At 41.5% G+C, this 24111-nt stretch overlaps 1 protein-coding gene across 1 annotated transcript; it reads right to left on the minus strand.

Annotated features, from left to right (window-relative positions):
• Window positions 1–457: 457 nt before the first annotated feature.
• On the minus strand, window positions 458–24018 carry slc15a2 (solute carrier family 15 member 2). The gene is made up of 22 exons (XM_053877387.1): window positions 23208–24018; window positions 22122–22209; window positions 18799–18940; window positions 16112–16204; window positions 15890–15989; window positions 14563–14653; window positions 14429–14506; window positions 12341–12423; window positions 10934–11017; window positions 10759–10848; window positions 9937–9981; window positions 9688–9723; window positions 8131–8219; window positions 7488–7569; window positions 5752–5874; window positions 5506–5667; window positions 5358–5404; window positions 4429–4536; window positions 4105–4204; window positions 3889–4032; window positions 3664–3768; window positions 458–2047 (listed from the first exon to the last, which is right to left on the minus strand). Exons 1-22 carry the CDS (start codon window positions 23214–23216, stop codon window positions 1853–1855), a joined length of 2094 nt encoding a protein of 697 aa, XP_053733362.1. The 5' UTR covers window positions 23217–24018; the 3' UTR covers window positions 458–1852.
• Between the last annotated feature and the right edge of the window lie 93 nt (window positions 24019–24111).

Consider the following 24111-nt stretch of genomic DNA (forward strand, 5'->3'; position numbering starts at 1 on the left):
GCACCTTACCTGAAGAATGATGGTTAAAATATAAATACTTGACGTAAATCAATTTTTTGTATTGAGAAAGGAAAGCCACATTGCCAATTTTTATTTTCCATTACAATATTTAATTCTAATTTTTCCACCAATAGTCTTGTTTTCATGAGTAAGCTGGAACTATTCTAGCCCCATAGAGCTGATGGTCCTTCCGCACCATTTATAATTTCTTCCTAGCCTCAAGTGACGGATCCTGTTCATCCACATGGATATTCAGATTTGCAGAACATTTCTCACTAAACAAACACATCAATCTGATGAGCCATCAGACGGTTTGGTTTTCCTGCTGCTACAAATCCCATTTGTCCTTCCACCAGTCAAGACGATGATTTGATGAGTTTAACCAATTGTGTCTGGCTATAGAGATAATAATTCAGTGTAGCTTTGGATGTTACACAGCACAGTGAAGGGATGAGTGAGTCATGGCAGGAAGTGAAACCAAGAGAATAGATCTAATCTTCTGCCACAGATCAAACTCAGATGAGATGCTGAATGTTAAACAATGGAAGAAAACGGACTGATTTTTAGATGCTTATTTTTAATCTTAAAAAAATCTGAACAACACAAAACAACTGACATGACAACAAAGTATTTACAAACACTTACAGGGAGCAGCTTCATTCACACGTTTCCTGAATGAAATAAAGGAGCATTGTTTCAAGGTGTCCTATGAGTTGATCGGTGTTCCTGCACTCACTTCATGTTCGGAATAAAAGCAAGGAGCATAGAAGCGGGTGAGAGTCTCAGCGCAGACCTCAAATTTGAAGGATGTGATCGTTTTATTTTAGTTTTGTACCTGAAATGTCAGTGAGATGCCAGTGAACAGAATCCAGCTAATCCAGCTCAGTAAACCTTTCAACGCCACCTCATGTCCTCGTGTTCCGTACACAAGAAAGAGTCACCCAATGGTGTGATTCACTTAGGAATATCACTATCGTGAGTCGGTACTGTTCATGACACCTTGGAAGTTAAAGTCAAAGTTTTTACAGTTTAAAATCAGTCAATTTAATGTTTTCACCTCAGAAGGGAATAACACACCCGTGACAGCACCACCATTCGCACACATGTCGACGCACACCTCCCTGTCACCAATGAACACATGTATGTTTTTTGACTGTGGGAGGAAACAGGAGTGTGTAGGAGAGTACACATAAAACTCCATCTTGACAGGATCTAAGTTTTTGCCAATGTGCTTGCAAGTTTAATTGAAACATTTGACAAGCAAGTTGTGTTAAGTAGCCTCATTGTTATTACTAAACATTTCTGAGGAGCCACTTTAGCTGCACTTTTTTATGAAATATGCCCACTGCTTTCTCACTATGACGGATGTTTGCATTTATGTGAGGACTCTCAAGTGCTGGATTCGCTTGTCTTGTTTGTACAGGCAGCATTGGTCATAATACATGAATGTTTTTGACTAAAACCGTCACTTGAGACGGAAAGTAAAAGGTAAGTATAATGAGTTATGTATAAAAGTGGAGGTCTGCGATCCGACTGCACGTCACATTCCACACGACAAAAGAAAATAGGAAGTCAACTAGACCTAAAGACTAAAACTACCATAACAAAAATAATTGACACATTAGTCAGATAACAAATACAAACACTAATAACACTATTTATCATGGTTTGACATTGCACGGTAATCAATCTAGCCTCACTGATCCATTCATTATGCGTTCACAAAAATATTTCATCTGTTTGGAAAGGTATTCAGACAGCAAATACTGAAATTCTCTTCACGCTTATTGTAAAATTATAGCCATGTAGGAAACAGAACTTTTGCTTCTGACGCCAAGTCATTGGTTCGCCGTTACAATTTTGTGCCCCTGTGCTCCTGTTCATTGCCTTTGCTTTTCTTCTCACCGTCTTCATCCAGAAAGACAGACTCCTGCATCTGCAGGCTTTCCAGCTCCTCCGGGTTGACGTACGTGTAGAAGCAGCACATGGCGGAGAAGATGACGCAGACGACTAGCAGCAGGCCGCCGAAAAGCAGGAACTCAATCCACTGGGACAAGAAGGTGCAAAACTACTCAGTTAAGCTAGACTCAGAAGAAGCAGCAGGGTCAAGTGTGGGATACCTTCATACCTTCCGCACCTTCAACAATGGTGCTATTTACACTATTATTCGTGTATTTGTTATTATTATTAAGTATTTGCTCAACTATCCAAATGATCAGAATCAGGTGTTCTAATCACTTGGCCTGGCCACAGGTGTATACAATCAAGCACCTAGGCTCTCTTAAACTCTTAAATATTCCACAGTCAACAGTCAGCTTTATTATAATAAAATGGAAGAGTTTGGGAACAACAGCAACTCAGCCATGAAGTGGTAAGTCATGTAAACTGACAGAGAAGGGTCAGCGGATGCCGAGGCACATAGTGCAAAGAGGTCGCCGACTTTCTGCGCAGTCAATTGCTACAGAGCTCCAAACTTCATGTGGCCTTCAGATAAGCCCAGGTCCATACACAGAGAGCTTCATGGAATGGGTTTCCATGGCCGAGCGGCTGCATCCCAAGCCATACATCACCAAGTGCAATGCAAAGCGCCGGATGCAGTGGTGTTAAGCACACTGCCACTGGACTATAGAGCAGTGGAGATGCCTTCTCTGGAGTGATGAATCACGCTTTTCTATCTGGCAATCCGATGGACCAGTCTGGCATTGGAGGTTCCCAGGAGAATGGTACATTTGGCACTGCATTGTGCCAAGCATGAAATTTGGTGGAGGAGGAATTATGGTGTGGGGTTGTTTTTCAGGAGTTGGGCTTGGCCCCATAGTTCCAGTGAAAAGAACCTTGAATGCTTCAAGATACCAAAACATTTTGGACAATTCCATGCTCCCAACCTTGTGGGAACAGTTTGGAGTGGCTCCTTCCTCTTCCAACATGACTCTGCACTAGTGCACAAAGCAAGGATCAAGACAGCTGAGCAAATACTTTTGGTAATATAGTGTATTTCAAACTCCACACATTCTACACTACAGTATGGCACCCCAATAACAGAATTCACATATATGATTAATCAACTTTCACAGTAATATTCTCCACCTAGTACAATAGTCTCGAGAAATAAATTAAATAAAAGCACAATACTTAAAATTTACGTGTCATGCTCTGCTCTTACTTTGCAGTGTCACCTGCTATTTGTTTCTTGCTTCCTGAGAGAGCGAGTTTTGACATGCTGCTGTTGGTCCTCGACAGCTTTAAAAATCATTGATTCATTGCCTTCAGCCAACAGTCCAGTCATTTCTCTGGATTATACTCATTTGTAATCCACACCAAGGGCACTCGTGCTTGGTGTATTTCTGGCAATAAAGCCTGCATCGCCCTCCTCCCTCCATTGTTGTTCACACTTGTGCAGTTGGTTTCTCTAGCACATGAGCTCTCCTCATGCTGCAAACAACATCACTTGTCCTCTATTTGACATCACTCCCCAAAACGCAAGAAATCAATTCTATATATATTTTAAGGGAAAATGACAACATAGAGTTAAGTACCTGTAATATGATTACTGGGTTGTAAATAGTAACATGACAATTATTTGCCGATGGAGTTAAGTTCTTCCCAAACCAGTTCCTTCCTCTCACCTGTAGGCGAACATGACCATGGAAAACAATGCTGTACCTGTTCCAGTCCAGCTCCTTCAGCTACGATCAGCACAATCACGTTTCCAAACGCTACAGTGAGTAACCAGCCGGCCTGCAGGACCGACTTCATGTTTGGTGGAGCCTGACGGAAGATACACTCTCAGGTGAGGGACATGAATGGCAGCAGGTCATTGGTTTCTGCTGCTGCACTCAACTCAACGAAGCCATTTCTCATTGTGAGCTGCAAGGCTGCAGGTCTCACCTGTGAGTAGGAGAACTCTAGGCCAGTGATGGAGAACATCACTTCTCCCGCTGTGATGAGCACGTATTGAGGGATCTGCCAGGTAATGTGAACATCGCTTGCTTTCACGTCCTCCATCTTTTTTGCAATGATCTCACGTCCCTCCTAAAGACGAAAAAAGTTGATTGATGACACCATCATGTTACGACCTTGCAGTCAAAAAGGAGAAGAATCCACCTCGAAGAGAACAACAGTGTAGGAGGCGCCGAAGTCCAGAAGGCCCAGGTCCAGCTTTTGACAAACATCAGAATTGACTTTACAACAGGTGGACATGTATCTGAAACAACAAACATTCCAATTAGTGCTTTGTTACAGCAGAAATTAGTGCTTTATATCTTATTTTATGGATCTGTAGTCTATACTCTATGTTCTAGAAGTGTGATGACAAGACTACACATTTGTGAAACTGCTTCTCTCTTTTGGATGATTGTTTGGGGACATCTCACTAGGTAGCTAAGCGCCAGTGAGATTGTAAGACAATGAGCAGCTCCTGCTACTCACACGTCTCGAGTGATAGTCTTGTTGGGAGACACGCTGTACCCAGGCAGCAGGTGGAACAGCACGCCACCCACGGTTACGTTCCAAGCATCTGGCATCGTGTTGAGGAATCTGCAACCAAAATGAAACCATTTTTTTAAATGTGAAAAAATGAGATCATTGCACCTGGCCTTCTCTGGTTGAGGAGGAGGAGGAAACAAGTTATGATGATTTAGAAGATTTTAAATAATCTAGGTCTCTTCAGCCATGGTGTAGTGTTAAAGCTGGAGGGTAATGTTGGCTTTTAACATGTGATTTTATGTTTTTTGTCCTCCTTGAACTACTGCCTGGGAGCCTCTCCAGAGCCTGCAGTCAGAGCTGGCAGACGTTGCCCAGGAGAAGGACATTCGACGCTCCCTGTCGAAGCTGCTGCCCCAGCAACCCAACGGATGGATAAGCGGACAAGGATGGATGGATGTGAAAATGTGTATAAGCCCCATCTATCGAAAAGACTGGGAGGTGAGTTGTCTTTCTCCTCAACCATACATGCTGTGACTGGCCAGAGGAAGGAAACCTTCAGCCCCACCTGCCACATTAAAACTCCTTGAGAAAAACATGGCACTTTAGTAGTACTATGGAACCTTTCAGTTCTTCAAATGATAAGCAAGGTCAATTCCATTCTTGGAACAATCCACACTACAGACTATGCAGGCACTTCAAGAGCACGGAAACTGTTTGGGTGGGTGACTTCTTGTCAGGACCCTTCACTCACTAGCTGAGTTTTAAACCATCTTGAGGCAGGTTAGTTTCACCCAACTGACAACTAGTAATCTGAGTATTTATGTAGGATGACATTTAGCCAATTTATTCCGCATTGTTGTAATCAATAAAAACTGTCATACTATATTGATAGCCAGTACATATTTCAGCTCAACTAACAATGACCAACTTACCTCAGGAAAGGATTCCCATCTCCATTTTTCTTGATGTGGTCTTGCACCTAGACAATAGAAAAGACAACAGTGCTGGTCAGTATTCAACAATTGTGACTCTAAACATAATCATTTCTGTTAGCAAACACAAATGGAAGTCTGCACCTACAAGTTTACACTGGATCCCTGTAGCTGCTGGGTACAGGACGAGAGTGTAGGCTCGCTCCCATCTTAAAACCTGTCTGCACTCGGATGTCGCTCCATTATAGACCACTTGGATATTCACTTCTCCTGGAGTCTCAACTGGAACTGCAACATATTCTTCAGGGTCCTGAAAAACAGGAATCTGTCGTAACTCATTTGTCCCAAAACTCTTGACCATCATCCTGACTCTGCCACTTTTAGTACTAGTTACCTGGAGGTATGGAACAGAAGGAAACTCTGGACCGCTGGGAAACTGGACAGTGACATTATCTTTAGCCAGGTTCAACACCTGCAGGAGACAGTTCCTGGCTGGTGGAGGCTCCACCACAGATTTCTACAACAGACAACAGTAGTGAGAAACAAACGCCTTAACATCCATTATGACGGCCACTATGAGTAAACCGGACAGGTGGTCCAGGTCCTGCCAACAGGCACTTCTGAAATAACTTTTCAGTTTTCATCAGTTTTTCAAGGGCCTTCAAATTACATTCAATTACACCTTTATAACAGGTAAAACAACCCTACTCTTTTCACTGCAGCAGGCCCCCATTGCAAGAGAATCTATTCTCTTCATTGTTGCCATCATCAAAGATATTTTAGAAAAAGTGTTTTCATGATTCATTTTAAAACTATTAAAACTATTACTACTGCGTAACTAAAACTGCCCGTGTCTCTGCAACTGGAGTATATTTTCAAACTTTTTTACTCCAAAACTATGATGGAAACATTTTAGATTCCTAGGCTTCTCAGGGAAGAAACAACCATCAGTGGTCAGAGTGAACCTAGAGAGAGCAGGTGTCACCGACCGGTTAGTTGCATGGACCTTGTACATCGATTACCTCAATGGCAGTTTTGTGAGGCTGCAAAACTGTCCAGGGGGAATCATTAAAAAAGCCAGCATGGTTTGTGGATGTACCCTGGACTCCCTCAAGGACATCCAAGAGGAGGGTCCTGGCCAAACTACTGGTTATCATGCGCAACACCACCCACCCCGTGCACAAGAATGTTGGGGCCTTGAAAAGCTCCATCAATCTGAGACTACTGCACCCTAAGTGCAGAATGGAGCCCCTTTGGTACGTCATTCACACCAACAGCTGTCCGAATTTCCAACAGTATTTACATAACATCGCAATTTCTTGGTGCGTCTGTTGGTCAGTAACAACTACTTGTCTCCCTTGCTTTACAGTCAGTTTATTTTGAACAGTATGTAGGCACATATATTTTGTATATTGTTTCTAGATTGTTTGTATGTGTACTGAGCTGCTGGACACCAGACTTTCTCCATTGTGGAATGAATAAAAGCAATTGTAATCGTACTGTGACTTAGTGTTAGCACCCGAGATTGGAGTTGAACGTTTTTTTAGAGAAAGAAGAAAAACTACCAACTAATTGGTAAGCATAGTTGGAAAAAGAAGGATTCTGGTTTGTTCAGTTTTGTAGTGTTTGTTCTTTATTAGTTATTAGGGGTCTCAAACTGACCCTCAAAAGAGCCACAGTGGGTGGAGGTGTTTGTTGCAATGAATCATTAGGATACCAAAACACCAATCAGGAGTCTGAAGACTTTTCATTGACTGGTGCTGCTTGTTTCAGGTGACGTGATTGGTTACCCAATGTGTGCCTGGACCCACTGCGGCTCATTTGTGGATCAGTCCTTATATATACTGTTTTGGTCTTGCCCTGGTCTCGACCGCCACATATCTTGCTTTTGTCTGGGTCTTGATACTTGCCATCCTCGATAATGTCTTGGTCTGGTTTTTGGATTTTCATTCTGACAACTTTGCTCTTCAGTAGACCCTTTTTCTGTTTTGATCTACTGTATGTTACATCTGTGATTGAAAATGTGAACAGTATAAATAGACTGAGATCTAGACTCCTCTTCCACTGTTGGCTTTACCGCTTTACATCACAGAATGAGCAGTATATGAAGCAGCAATCACTTATACACACCCTGACGTTGACCTCCACCAGAGTGGCGGCTCCAAAAGCCACTGCGGCAAAAACCATCCCAGCAGCCATTTTCCTCAAGGGCCTACAGTTAAAGAGGGAATGTCATCAGGTTCAGGTTGCACTTCACACAGGCTTTTATCAGTGTGTGATTCACACAAGTGATGTGATCTCTGACATTCACTTGAACTCGTCTGTTGCCGAAGAATCCCTGACTCATTCTTTATGAAATAATGACAAGACTGATGAAAACTATTTTAATAAAACATAAACCAAATAGATTTACATTTTTCTACTGATACATGGTGTAAAATCTAATCTAGCCTTGCATTTTATGCATATTTTTGCTTTGAAGTTGCACATGCTGTTCTCGTTTCGAAATAAAAATGGAACTATGAAACATTAACCTGATTAGCACTAAGCCTACATTCAAAACAACATTTTTAATTTCTTTTTTTTTATATTCTAATTGAGGCAGGCAGGTATTATCGATCTGGGTTACAATACTTTAACCAAATGTTTTTATTACCACATAAAACACTGCAGACTAATCATCATGAAATACAGCCACATTTTCAACTCATTTGTATTGCAGGTTGCATCTGTTAGGAATTGAAAACAGAACCCGCAACACGTTTGCACTCACGTGACATCGATTCTGCAGCGACCGACAAGTGGATATATGATGAGGTCAAAGATGGGCACGAAGATGAGGATGAGCAGAGCATTCAGCATCTAGGAGAGTGAAGAAGTCAGCCTAAAATGACTCAATAAAATCTTAATAAGGACGACAAGGCCCTAAAGGTTTGAGTTATAGTGTCAGTGATGCCTCATTGGTGAGAGGACACGACGCAATAAAACGGCTGTTGAGTGCTTTAGTGAGGAAAACTGGTCAAACATTACTGGTCTTTAGTATTTTATTATTACGTAGCACTGTTGTATTGTGTGTTGCTCCTTTCTTACCACTCCTTCATAGTACTGGTCAATTACACCAATGCTTTTTTACTTACAGTCATACGAGCTCAAACAGAAAGAGGCACTGACAACCTCTTGCGCAAGCTGTCACTTGTGCACATATTTTAAAACCACCCTTAAATCGCAGACATTATTCAATTCCAACAGGATTGATGCTGAATGCTTTCTTCTCTAGGCAACTATTCCATTTAACCGGAATCGGATCCTCGGCTCATAACCTCTGAGGTTCAGTTGTCAATGTGCTGTTGTTGATTTCAGTGGCAGGAGCCAAATTTCACAATCAAGTCCAACAGACTGCACTGTACTTTTCAAAATAAAAGTCCTCATTGTAGAATGCCGCAGTTATGATTTTAATGATGTAGACTGATGTATACTCTTTCAGAACAGGGGTTAACGGTTATCTTAATCAACCGGGAGTCCAAGTTGGTCTACGATTTGCTCGCACATGAGTTCGCCAAAAGCCTTTATCGATAGCTCCTCCTACTTCTACTCAGCGGAGATGGTAACATTAATGACAGTTGATAGAGGAAGTGAAAACATTAAAGAAAGAATGACGGCCCAGTCAATGTTTCTGTTAATTAGAGAAAAAAAAAGTAAAGTTTGAGTGCCTCCAAAAGATGTAAAATGCCCTGTGCACAGCAATACATGTTACAATACAATGTTGATCCGTCTGACCTCATCAAGCAGCAACAGAACACATTTATCAAACCACATGTGATAAATGTGTCTTGTCATGTGTAGTGGTTTTAGTACAGCTGACCAGCAACAATCTTAAATTTCAGCATTTTCACTAAAATGTAACACAGTACTAGACTTTTGACTATAAACCGTTATAATGTTGTCAGTCACGTGTTTAAAGAGAGACGCCAATGAGAGCTCAAATAGTCTTCATCTTACAATCGTACCTAACACGTTTTCATGCCACAAGGAAATGTGACTGGAATTTCTCCTGAAGATATAAACTGAAGGTTTATTAACTGAAATGCTGTGAATTGCATTTTGGAAACAATAAGAGCCGGGAACTCCACTTCCACTTGTGTATTCACTTCAATTCCATATTCATCAACATTTCTGACAGTGAAATGCCAAACACCTGACGGTAACCAGATAAAACCTTGTTTCTAATGTCTTCATCATATTTTGCTTAGATTTTCGCACAGCAGTTAATTTAAATGTATGTGCAGTCCTTCATTAAAGCTGTATGAATTCTAAAACATGAGGTACTTACCTGCATTTGGTCAGGTTTTATTGTGAAGGAGTTTCCCTGGAATACAAAACAAGTTTTACAAAAACAACACAACATGGCCTCATGATATGCATAATGTACTGTCACGGTAAAAATCAAAATAGCACCTCTTACACAACAGTTTTTGTGCAATCAAACGGACATTATGATATAACATGTCGTAATAAACATCATCAGATTTCAGATCAGATCATCAGAGGATATCTTTATGAGTCTTCTAAAAATGCTTACAAATGCCATGTTCATTCCTTTGGCCTGCAGTGTCCAGCGGGATCCCTGTCATAAAACATGAAGAAAAGCTGTGTGGATGTTTCTGAGGACATCATGTCACGTCTGAGCTCCAGACCTTTTAATCGGCACAAACAATAATCTAATCTTTTAACACTTTTTTTTTCCACTGTTGCCACACATTTCACCAAACATGCATCATGTTTAATGACAATATTAATATCATGTATTTTGTAACCTTTCTAGTGCCTTTTCAGGAACCTCTTGCAAAATGTCCAAACTAACACAGCAATCCAAGAATCATTTCAGGGCATGAACTTCTGAATGTTGGGTCCTTGAGATCCACTAGCTACTAAAAACGTCTAGGACTCTTGTCCCGGAATGTTGAATGTTTATCTGCGGTCACCCCAAATCACATGGTTTTCAGAGGTTTGGCCAGCTGAGTAAACAGGACTCATGGGGGTTTAGAACACATGCAATGACACACTACTCTCTGTGTCGCACTGCTACTGGCTACACAAAAGATCAGACTTTAAGTTTTGAATTGAAGGTGATGGTGGCATCTTATATTTGTGTGGACATTGAAAGGCTTTCAATTCAAAATAATCTATAGACACAACAATATGTTCATAAACAATGATTAGACATTAGAGAATAAATCACCAAAATAACATTTTAATTAATCATTCGAGCCTAAGTAGGTCACTCATAAGACGACCTATGTTGCATAAATAATTGCTGACTCATTACATGAGTTGTTGACTAGATGGAAATCCCTGTCCACTTACAGTTGGTGAGCACTGAATTAAGCAAAGATGTCACTACCTGCTGGTCAAACAGAGCCCAGAACATGGGCAGGGGAATGTAAAGCACCAGCACCCTCAGAACCATTTTAATTTCCTGGATCAGGCGTTTCTGTTGAAACAATATCGCATGCACGTTGGGTAAACAACACCAGTCAATGGCAGATGATGCTGAAGCATTATGGGCATGTCCTTACCGAATACGAGTCTTGAGCCCAGTCTAGCCAGTGATTCCTTGCTGGCTCATTCTTGGACCTCCTCCAGCGATTTCTGATTGCACACTGCAGAGTGCCCAACATAAACCAGTCAGCAACCGCTACACAAAATATTTGTAGTAGTGACCAGCTGTCAGGAGTACTTGTATACACACTCAAGAAAAGGCGACACAAGTAAGAAACACACACCATACACCATTACCTCAAAGACTTACTTTAAATACTAGTCAAACTATTTTCATCAGTCAGTTAATGCTTCAATAGACCTGGTGCAATACATAATCTAATATCGTCCATAAATATCTCCAGTCAGTGGGAATGATGTCTATGAGATAGTAGCTTCATACATATTTTAACAGGGAATCAGATTTTGATTGATATTCTTGCCGTCAAGAGGCAGGGATTGTTGAAGAGGAGTTTTTGTCTCCAAAAATGCAGCCACATTCTTTGCCCAACTCATGACTCTTTACATCATAAATGTAAACATGGCACCGTTGAACAATTTTGGAACGGCTTTGCTGACAATGATCGTGATCAGAATAGATTTTTTGCCGGGTGGGCAAAATCAAAGGACCCTGAGGACCACCACATTTTCAGAGGAGCAGCTTTAGTCTGGGACATCTGTGAGGGCGAGTCACAGCTTACCAGCCATCAGACTGCACAGATGGAAACTCAGCTGATCACTAAGCAGTTGCACCATTGCTCCTATAGTCATTCCAAAAACTGCGGCTAGGTCATATGAATCTATTTTAACAGACCTGGTGTGAAGAAAACTATCTCTCACACAATTATCTCCAGTCTAGAGTAGTTCAGGCTGGTTACATAGGACAGCAAGAGTGGAGGTTTGATCATTTTAAATCAGGATATGTTGATGAAAATGTGCTTGAATTGAATAAGCCAAATGTCAAGCTCAAGATATGTTGAATGACTTAGCAAGTGGAGTTCAACTTGGAGTGAATTGACATGTGGTTCCCCACAGTATTGTCAAGTCGACCTGAGAAGCAGCCGCGTGGTCAGGCTGTTGCCTCTCTGGTTAAGATCTGTTAAGTCATTTTCTCTTCCTAAGTCAACCATCCTTTATTTACAACTCGATCCCAATACTGTTGCCAAACAAAAAACATAGAGTCACCTTTGGTTTAAGTTTCAGTGTGGCAGGAACAGAGGTTCCAAATAAGCCAATGCCACGCTTCACAAGCACAACATTTAACAACCTTTAAGACCAGACAAAAGCATCCACGCGCATAAACTGCTGCTCTCTGAGTGGCTAATGATAACACACAAATCTAAATGAACCAATTTCAAAGATTCCAAAGGTGAAAGATTTAACCCAAAGACGCAGCAATACAGTGACATCCACTCCTGCATCCTCTGATGGCGGAGATGACTCACCGCAATGCATTTGCAGACTTCCAACAAGATGTTTCCCTGAGGAGGATTCCTCTTGTACAGCCCACTCCCCAGGATGAAGACCACTGTGAAGATGAGCGAACAAAGCGATTATATCATGGGACAGTGAGCAGTCTCCACAATGAATGGGAGTTATAAGAACACCACATTCTGAATCTTGATTAAAAACTAGAGTCCAGGGTCGCCACTCAACCAAGCCTTTGTTTGTTTTTGCAGTGAGTGGTCAGTCATGCATACAGGTCACACAGGCCAGGACTGCTGAATGTCTATCAGGAGCCAAGAGGACAGGGCTGGAGCGAGCGCACGCTCATCGCTTCACTTCAACACCCGAGACACACACAGAGAAGGACCGTGTTTGGTGGCAAGGTTAGGCCATGAAACACACGTGTGATGAGTTGGATATGCTTGTGAGCTGTGAACTAAACAGACTTCTCAGGGGATTTGGCCGTCTGGTTCCTTCTCCTGTTTCTAGTAAATTGAATGACGCTGGCCTTCTGCTTCCATGAGCTGAACCGCTGCAAACGACTATACTGACATAATCAGCCTATGGATGACCTGCTTAAGCCAAATTCTTCAATGGTATTTCAGATTGTATTTGTGTAGATGGACGTGTAAAGGCCCATTTATGCTCGCTTGCTGATGGCAAGGAGTACTTTCTAATCAGAGCAGAAGCTGGGCACGGCAGTCCTTTTCTGTTTAGGAAGTGAGAAGAAACGCGTTGGCGCGACTAGAGTTTAGCGACAATGCCTGACCCTGAGTCTATCCAAACAGACTGTAAAAACGTGCAGGAACGTGCAGAACCTATAGGGGCTCAGTAGGAAAAGTCACTCATTTTGGGCTTGTATTCAAAGGCCAGGTTGCTTATTTGTCTTGCGAGATCTGGCAACCCTGTACGTAGCTCTAATGAGACACAAAGAAGACATAACAATGGCAGATATACTCCTCTAGTTTTGGTGTATTTAACGCCTTAACGGACCGACGCCTCTTACAATGCTGCCTCCGTTATTTGTGCAAGCAGTACATGATCAATACTTTGTCCAAAGTCAATATGTTTAGGAGATTGTTGTTGCCATAAACTATTGGCAATGAGCTGCAACCCTGGTGGATATGTTGCTGTACAGTTATACAACTTTGAGAATGCATCAAAGCACGTGATCAGCGACGGTAACATGAAGCTTGAAACGGATGGATACGATTTTGTACATGAAGAAAGCATAAATGGGCCTTCAGACAGTCTGTGACGTGGGAAGAATAAAGGCATTCTCATCTAAAACTATGGCACCAGTGTTTCAGCCCTGGACTAGCTTGGTTTGGTACCTGTAGGTGTAGCTTGTCTTCACTGGTTTTACAGTATGTTGCTTCAGTCCTTTAAATGGGTGTGAATGCGAGAAATTTACAGTTTTCATAAACTGCTCAAACACAAAAACATACTACTTGGTCAGTAATCAAGCGCTATTACTTTTATCTTCTTGAGATTCTGAAATATTCCTGGTTTTGTCCCAAAAACTTGGAAAACTTGGAAGGGTGGAAATATGGATTCCGCTTCTATTCCTTCAGCTTAGAGCTCTTGCATGCTTTCACAAAGACACTCCATTACAATTAATTTTGTATTCAAAAAAATGTATTTGTCAGATCGGCATCAAACAGCATGATAAATACCTAGAGTGATTGTCATCTCCTAGAGGGGTTGTTTTTCCTCACTCAATCTGAGGAAACCTGATTATTATTATTTTATTCTTCATTTTTTAAAATGGATTTCACAAATACATCGAGACTGCCACAGTGCTTCAGTAAGCACACACACACACACACATACAGACCTATTGTCACTCCCAAGACGCCTGATAGTGAGTGTAAGCAGTTTCTTTCACATTGCATGTTGTGGCCGAGGTGGAAGGCGGAACGTGCATCAATTCAAAGATTAAATCTGTCAGTATGTGACGCACAATTCTGACTTCGGCATCAACAATTAATGCAAAAGTCCATTTTGAAAATAGTTGACATTTGACGCCTTGGGAGTGAGAATGTGTTGCAAACACACGCCAACACTTAAACACGCAGAGGACTCACGTAAAGCCACCATCATCAGAGCTGCAGGAACACCGAAGGCCAGAGCGTAGCAGTCACCTCCGAAACACTGCACATCACCTGCAACATTAAAGGCTCATGACCATCGTTTCGATGATGCAGAACACGAAACTCACCTCTCAGGATGGGAGTGATCACAGTAGACAAAAGGCTGCCAGCGTTAATTGACATGTAAAAGATGGAGAAGAATTTCTGTCTCTGGCTGATCTGAAACAGAGAGCATGTCTTCTTTAAGAACCCACCAGTATCAACAGGTTTTGTGATGTGGTCCTGCCAACTGAGCAGGGCAACCGAACATTGCTAGATGAGGGTTCAGGGAGCCTGACAAATACTATACTGTATATTATGAAAGTATATTTACACACAATAGTTTATATATTCTAGATATTATTACAGTGGTACGTCTCGGACTTCGAACAAATCGGAGTTCGAACAAAAATTTCGAGCTTTTTTTTGCTTCGGATTTCCAATGAAAATCCAGAACTTGAACGCCCCCAAAAAAAGCCGGAAAAAACATAACGTGCGCGGACCGATCAGCTGACCCTCGCAGGCTTTGTTATTCAGATTTCGAACAAATCGCTGTCTGGAACGGATTGTGTTCGAGAACCAAGGTAACACTGTACTATTTTATAATACATACAGAATTGCACAATAATATCTTTTTTTTCCACAAATTTTCCATTCCTTGTATATTCCTTTCATCTTACAATATGTTTCCTAAATATTTGAATGTAGCATTATTATTTTATTTTATATTTTTTTACATTACCATGCATGTTTTTTGTTGCACTTTATTCCAAGGCACTTTCCTAGTCAGTGGGCTCCCCACTGACCATGGCAATAAATTTGATTCTGATTCTGATTCTGATTCTGATTACATTTTCTTGTCATTTTCAGTATTACATTTTTCAGTACCGTCTTCCATAGATCTTTTCTATCATAAGGATGCACTTGCAATTTTCATGCAGGGCTGGACCAGTGGATATGCAATGTTCATTTTTGCTCTGCTTCTATCTGGTTATATTTTTCTTGCATCAGTCTTTCATTTTCCACCCAAAAAGAGGAAAAAAGAAGAACTGTCAGTGAACTTCACTCGATATTTTTTTAGCAGAGTTTATTCAAATATGTCCTGTGGAAAATCCAGGCTGACGCCACCCTTCCTTATTTGAAGCACAGTTAGGCAACTTCTCGTAAATTATCTGTCAACTCTGGAACACTATTGATTATACTACTGTAATGACTAAAAAGCACACGAGACAAAGATGAATGCTCAACAAAACATGCAATCTAAACTCATGCATGGCATGCTGGTGGTAACTTTGCTGTCCTTACCATTTTTGTTTGTAAAAATACATCTTAAATTTGAGAGTACATAATGCTCAGGTGTGTACTGTAATGTCTACCATCAACTGTGAAACAGGGTGTCAAACCAACAGATCTTACATCCTCTTCATCAAACTGGTCTCCTCCAAAAGCTGACACACAAGGTTTGATTCCTCCTGTTCCAAAGGCGATGAGTATTAACCCCACCATGGACAGAGCACTGCAACAGACGCATGTGTCCGAATTCAACCACTTAGAAAGCCAACAAACACATCTGGACACCAATGACTCCTGCATGCTGACGTCTATGGCTTCATAGAGCTCAGCCTTGATGTGACTCACATGTGTGTCGAATTGTCTCCCACAGTGGGAATTGCTCCGACGGACTTGACCACATGGCCGATCACATAGACGATGGACAGGTAGATGATGGTCCTGGAGATAGACAAAGATCATCACTGTGTCACACACACATTTACTCTTCACTCAGGAACTTTTCCAATTCCAAGGGTAGGTTTTTGACGTTGACATCCTGTGAGAAGCTAAAACTCAGTGGGGTAAAAAGATAAAGAAATAAATGTTGGATCTTACACCTAAAGGTCATTACAAATTTGTGCATTTAAAAAAAAAAAAGTCAATAATTGCATTTATTATGTACATATGTTAAAATGTATCCATCTTCAATAAATTACTGCTTAGTCCTGTTCAGAGTTGTGGGGAGTGCTGGAGTCTATCCCAGCAGTCATTGGGCGAGAGGCAGCAATAGTTCATTTCCAGGCACTCACACCATTCACACCAAAGTCAATGATTTGGTGAATGTTATTGCATGTCATGACCCAAAGGATTTTTGTTTGCACATTAGTTTTTGACAATAAACTGAATACAGTCTTCAGACACGTGGTTGGTGAAGCTGTGTGTTTCAGACCTGCACCACCAGCGGATCTCATAGAGTATTTGATCCACACTCTTGTCACTCAAAATATTTTGGACCCAAAATCAAACCAAATAATCTGTGTAGTCTGTGCTTTTCTTCTCTATTTTTTGCTAAAGTAGTAGTGACAATTATCTCATATAATCATCAACTGTGTTATTACACCTTGTGCTTTTGTCATGTTGGTTGACAAACATTTGTAGGAAAATGGATCAGAAGACTGAGAGACCACAGTGGCGTGCTATAGAAATGTGGCATCATATTTCACCCATCCAAATGGTTGGTTTGGGTTCATCTGATGGTTTTCATCATCTGATTGGTTTCCTATCCCTTGGACCCACTCTGCCTTCTGGCTTCAATCTGCTTTCCCCAACGGACACCCTAATTTGATTACTCATGACTGCTGTCATGTTCAGCACTGGATTTACAGGGCAACACTATTTTCACTCCAGAAAAAAACTCTAACTCTCATGCAGCACAGTGAAAGATGAGCTTCATGAAGTCGTCACCTGAAAGGGTGACTGCATCATGGAGCTCATAAGGAAGGTGCTGTCAGCAAAGCAGATGGTGCCTTCTTTTAGTCGTCTAAAATGTAAAACCTACTTTGAGTTATATTTGGATTTTTCACTTATGATCCAGTTCCAGGTTGGTCCATTTTCAAACTGACAATTTCAAAATGTACGCAAGAAATTACACAACATAAACTGTTGACTCAGTCACTCATCCGATAAACCCGATAAATGCAGTACATTTTGAGGAACCTCTTCAAGCTCTTTCTGGGAATAGTCAGCAAGTGTGCTCTTGGACTGGTGAGGTCACTGGTTTCTCAGTGACGGCCAGACACCCATCCTCCTGTCGACCCATCTCACCATACAATTGATGACATCACTGTTTTACCCCTCAACAAAGCACTGTTTCTAGCAAAGGTGTTCTGTACTATGAAACTATAATTGCATGTCATTCCAATCAGAAAAGATAAGTGATTACTGCACCAACAAAGACCTAAATACTCACACAGCACTGGATTAACCCTCGAGCACGAGTCCAAAAATAATCATATAAAATATTATTAAGCTTGTGTGGGAAGCAGTGTCAATAAAAACCTGTTTTTTGGGCGCTGTAGTGTTTGTCTAATCAACATGTGGTTGGAAAAACAGTGAAACAGTGGTATTTTTCTGGGCTTATATTTAAATATTTATATATACTGCAGAACATAACGTGAGCTTCCACTCCTGAAACAGATACAGGCCTCCAGGAGGTGGAGTGAAGCTGACTGTTTAGATGACTATTTGACGAATCATACTTATAGTTCATTCTCGTGACCCCACAGATGTTCCTTTTTAGCTAACTGACAACACCACGCCCAATCTCACAACACTGGTCACGACCTCAAGACATCAGAGATGAACATAGACAGGACCATCAAGGACCTTCAGTCATGTCACTTTGCTCATTAAATCTTATCTTATCTGTTTAGACTGGCTTCATGCCAGCCGATCATGTGACTTTCAGAGGGAGGAGGCTCTACAGGGAATTTACTTTAAAACCAGTTCTGTTTAGAAAGATGGTGATAGTGAATAACTATCACCATAGTGATCAATCATCTGTTAAAAAGCAGAGTCACCATTGAAACTACCTGATCCACAGTAGACTTAGATTAGTTCAATTACTTATTTTTCGTTGCACCCATCCCAGGAAAAAGTAAAGGTTTAGCGCCCCCCCTACTCTCCTCTGCCTCTGTAAATAGTATCATTTGTCTATAATATTATTATAAGTACAACCCAGCATAGCATTGTAAAGAAGGTAGTATAGATCAACTTACAATAAAGAATAACTTTATTAACATTGTTTTTGTCTGTAACAGAAAAGACTTACAAGTGCATTATTTTGCCTAAAATTGCCTGAAAAAATCTTGAGTGGATGTGCAATTACACTTTATTGTTTTTATGGCAAAAAAGTATGTTCCGAGGTCATATCCACCCCCCGTGGCATTGCTTCATGTGCCCCCAGGGGGGCCTGGCCCGCTATTTAAGAAGGACTGGATTAGTTTAACATGCATTGATGCCATCTTGGGACGGAGTAAAAATGGAGGACTCACTTGAACTTCCCGAGCCAGGAGTCCGCGATGACAGCTCCCAGTATGGGTGTGAAGTAGCAAAGACTACCGAAGGCATGATACACGGCCGTGGACAGGTCCTCGTCCCAGTGCAGGTATGTCACGAAGTACAGCGTTAACAGAGCTGAAGAAGGGCAGAAGGTGGTTAAAAGATTGCTCCTGTGCATGAGCACGATTGGCATTGTGTGCCAAAGTGGCATTATTGCGACAAGATGAATTTTAAAAAATCCAACTGCGCATCCCTAGTTGATGTCATCAACAACGTCGTCAACAATCAAACATGTGCGTCGATGTGTCATTTTGCTGTTTGTGTAAACACACACAAGGTCCACGGGATGGGCATGGTTGAGTTTTTATTCAGAAGCATGTGAGAAATAATCAGATTCTCTTGAATCATCAGCAGCAATGCAAAACATTTAAGTCCTGTTCAGGGTTGTGGGGAGTGCTGGAGCCTATCCCAGCAGTCATCGAGCGAGAGGCAGGAATACACCCCAGACTAGTCGCCAGTCCATCGCAGGGCACACACACACAGATATGCACACCTAGGGGCAATTTTTTTAGAGTGTCCAGTTAACCTACTGAGCATGTCTTTGAGCTGTGGGAGGAAACCAGAAAACTCAAAGAAAACCCATGCGGACACGGGGAGAACATGCAAGCTCCATGCAGAAAGGAGGTCCGACCAGCAACCTTCTTGCTGCAAGGCGAGAGTGCACCACACAAACAACTCAGTGCTAAGCACACGGCGGCCTAGTGGTTAGCACTGAGATGACAGGTTTCAGTATGAGCAGTCAAAAATCGCAGAGTCAGACTCTCCAGCTCTCTGTTATACGCTCCTTTGGACTATGTAACTTTCCCTGGGCGAGCCAGCCAGCGGTGTGTTATGAGACTGGCGTCACACGCCCAACTCCACCCGCACCGAGTTGGGCAGAGTGACCTCAGAGTTCCTTTACATCATAGCAGAAGCAAGAGTTCGTATTCAGGAGTCCAAGAAGAGAAAACGTGAAACCGACAAAGCAAGATCTCAGACAGAAGTCAGTATAGGAGATGCAGTTACAGCCTGGCGAGAACTGAGAGCTACAAAATGTTTTAACTTGACTTGTAAGGCATTCTTTGTGTTTACCGCGGGTCTTGGATGTGTTATCAAATGTGGGGAACTCATATTTTTCTAACTCTGAAGTCTGTCTCCACAGTCAACTTATAACTCAATAAAACCGTGAACAGACATTTTGATGCTCACGCTCTGATGGCTGTATGCTCCTTAGCGAAACATGCTGAGTCATGACGTAATAAAGCTACATACAGTACAGTGGAAAAAAGCTGCACCTTTGTGTTTATTATTCTACAGCGCTGTAAAGAGTGGAGGCGCACTGGTATGGCTTCAATGAGAACCGTCTTTTGGAGATGTACTCTCACATGATCAAACATATTTAAACAAAGTGGAAACATCGAAGCAAACGCATAGCACATAACACATCATTGAGGTGGAGATGAACGTGATGATTTTCAGCATGTTTTTCATAGAAGAATCCCGGAAGAAACATCGCAATGACTGACGTCCGTTGCTCGTAGAGCTCACATAGTGTATTCCAGCTGGACACGTGAAGGAGACGGACCCGTGATGACAGCCGCATCTTACAGATTTATTTCTCATAACTAAAAGATGACACTTTGTTATCATCATTCAGTGAATGTCAAAAATGTCCCCTTTTCTTCACACTGAAACGTGTAGTCGAAATAAAGTTTTATTATCTGGGTCTGTCGGTCTTGCAGCTGCTTCAGCCTCTTGCTGGGTCCTGGCTCACCTCACTGGCTGAATCACAGAGTTTGATTCCTGGTGTTGAACGATAGATGCTTTCAGAGTTGCCTTTACAAGTATAAGCTTGGCAGTGTTGTGTATATTGCCATCATTGATTACATTTTTTCCTGTTTAGCCAGGGTCCTTCCTCATATGACAAATAAACGTGAGACGGGGGTGGAGCCGATGACCCAGCATTGCAACAGCTTGCAATTACACTCATTTACCAGTGGAGCCGCCAATAGCAAATACTGATAAAACTAACTATTGCTGCTGTCTGACTCCAACTTGTTGCCGATTCCGCGTCAGCACGTCCGACTGAACGCAGCAGTCACAGTCACTGAGGAGTTTTCGCGGCGACGCGGCACCATGGAAGAATGATGAAAGACCCCTGGAACCAGCATGTCGGTTAGCACGGAGCTAACTGTGGTTATCAGAGGAGACTGATTTGCTTTTAATGATGTCACTCACGTGACTTGCATGTGTTTATTTTTTTGGATGTGACATGCATGACTCTATTTTAATTTTATCCCGAGATAACAGTTATCTCGTGATAATTTTTATGTCGCGATAACAGTTATCTTGTGATAATTAGTGTCTCAAGACAATTTTTAATTTTAATATACAATCGTAAATCTACAGAGCCCTGGATGTGACATGCATTTGTTCATTTTTTTGGATGTGACATGCAGGACTTTATTATTTATTTATTTATTTTTTATCCCAAGATAACAGTTATCTTGAGATAATTGTTATCTTGAGATAACTGTTATATCGTGATAATTAGTCTCTCGAGATAATTTTTATCTCAAGATACAATCGTAAATGTTCGCACATACGTAACTGCCTCTCTGGCAAAGCATTTGGTAAACATCCCCATGTAACCAGTATGTCTCCGCTGGCTTCGTAAATGATCGTCGATGTTGTCAATCACAAAAAGCTTTGCCAGAGAGGCAGTTGTGCATGCGCTTTTATTCATTTATGATTGTATCTTGAGATGAAGATTATCTCGAGATAATTGTTATCTCGAGATTTAAAAAAAACAATAAACACATGCATGTCACTTCCAGGGCTCCGTACATCTGCACTACTACAGTGATTTTTTTTTACAGTGATGTAGAGAAGTATCCTCAGTCTGTCTCATTGGGAAGTATGCGAAGCATCCTGCACCGATAATAACAACCAGAACTTGAGCGACAGATGCATCGGTTCAGATTATTACTCAAGTAAGGCTTTTGAGCATGTTGATCTGACATATTATATGAGATACATATATGAACATTGATTATTTTAAGACCTCCGTTTTAAAGAACAGGAGCTCCCTGTCAACTGTTTCACAGTTCATGACTCACATAGTTAATACATGCTCATGGTTTACGGATTAATAAAAAACCCTCTGTTGACCACACATTTCCAGTGTTGACAAGCAACTATACGAAGTTACCTTTCTTTTTCTTTCTTCATGTCAATCTGAGCCACCACATGTTCTCCAGCCAGGGAGTCCACATACCTTTCATGCCATAGTAGGAGAAGCGTTCGCAGAACTCGTTCACCACTATAAAGCAGATGCTGACAGGGTATCTGGTCCCACATAGTTTCTAGGAAACACAGAACGCAATTAGAAAATCCATGTGATTTGCATGAGGAATGTTTTCTTTTTTTTCAATCCTAAAGTCTATATGCTCTGATAAAAAGAGTATTTTTGCAACATAATTGATGAAAGAGAGCCATTCATGACGTAGCTACTCTCTACAAACTCTCTACTCTACAATTAACATTGTAGCTGCCACGATTCAAATATTTGGTTTGTTATACATTTACAGAGGCGTCGCATCCAATCGATTCTGGTGACACAATGAGAAGAAAAACAGGATTAGCAGACATTGGTCCCAAGATTAATGGAATACCAAACTATCTGGCAAAACGAAAGAGAGAATTCAAAAAACAGCACCAAATAAATTGAGAGTTTAAACAGAGGTAATGTGACATGAAATAAAACTTAAATAAGAACCTTGGAGACCATCTATCGACTAATATTTCAGGGTGTTTATTTTATTTTTTCTCTAATCAGCATGTCTTGCCTTGCTGCAAATTCCCCCACTCTGAATTCTACAAAAATATTTTATCTGAGTTAACCAACTAAAGATTAGCTAGAATGCATTCGCAGCAATGACACTGACATTAGTCATGGATAGTTCATCTTTTACGCAAAGGTTGCAGTACCAAGTGCCGTGTTTTGTTGCAGAAAAACATCACGCTCTTGCTGCACCGAATGGCAATGCCATTGTAAGTGCTGGTCAAACTTGACTTTTAAATCAATAATCGCGTCGTTCATTTGGCGGTGAAGTCACTGAAGATGCATCTGTTGCATCACTCTGTAGTAAAACACTTGTCGGCTCAGAATCAATTTAGAGCAAAGCGAAGATACATTCCGAAGCTTCTCACGGAGGATTCCAGAGTTGGAGGCAGCACAACTTTCCACATCTGGAGTCCACGCTGCTTCAACAGACTAGTCAACGTGGACGCTCCCGAAACAGCTCCGCTCTTCTTGAGTTAAAGACTTTTCACTGGATAAAAGCCAGGTTTAATACGTTACCTTGGTCATCTTGCCGTCCGATGTGACTCCGCTTGTGACTTGTGATCCTGACTGTTCGACCGGACTCCGGAGTGCCTTCCAAGCCCGCCCCCTCTGTGCGGATCACCACAGCAACACCTCCAGCATACATCCAACAGCCACCATGTTAATGAACACCAGGAGGTTTATGACTGGCACTTGACAGCAAACTCTCTTCATGCATTTGAGCTATTTATTCTTTTGTTTTTAACCAAAGTTTTTGACCAAAACTTTATTGCGCGATTGTTTAAAATGATCACGCACGTTTGTTTGGTGGCGCTCATGATATTTAGTAGAAACCACCTTTCTTTTTTCATTCCTTTTTCATGTATGTTGTAGAACAACCTGCGGACCCCACGGTGGCGCACTTTCTCAGGAAGGGGAAACGTTGGTCTGACGCGCCGATGGATCTTGACAAAACGGAATTCCGGTTTCATGTTTCTGAGTCACCCACTTTCAGTTCCCGAATGAATGCAATTGCCAGGTGCGTAAAGATTTAGGGAATACAAGTTAATATGGTGAAACAAACCGACAGAAACAAGCGTTTACATTACCCCCTAGTGTCGATGAGCGGTAATGCTACATCTATTTAGTTTGGTAGTATTTGCATTTAGAGCCTTAACCACCAAAGCTGTTGAATACAGGATTACACCTTTACAGGCTACTGTTAGGACAGGTATACTATACAAGCATGCTTATCACAAACAATATTAGAAGCTCGGCAATGAGTATCTCTGTGGGGACACAAAGTTAGGAAGCCACAATCATGGGTTCCACATGTGAAGAGGAGACGTGTTTGGATGAGGAATGTTTGAAAAGGAAGAAGCAATCAACAACCACTGATGTGAATGGATGTGATCGGAAATGAAGAAATACTTAATTAAAA

This window comes from Synchiropus splendidus, chromosome 10 (genome assembly GCF_027744825.2).
Source record: "Synchiropus splendidus isolate RoL2022-P1 chromosome 10, RoL_Sspl_1.0, whole genome shotgun sequence".
NCBI lineage: Eukaryota > Metazoa > Chordata > Actinopteri > Syngnathiformes > Callionymidae > Synchiropus > Synchiropus splendidus.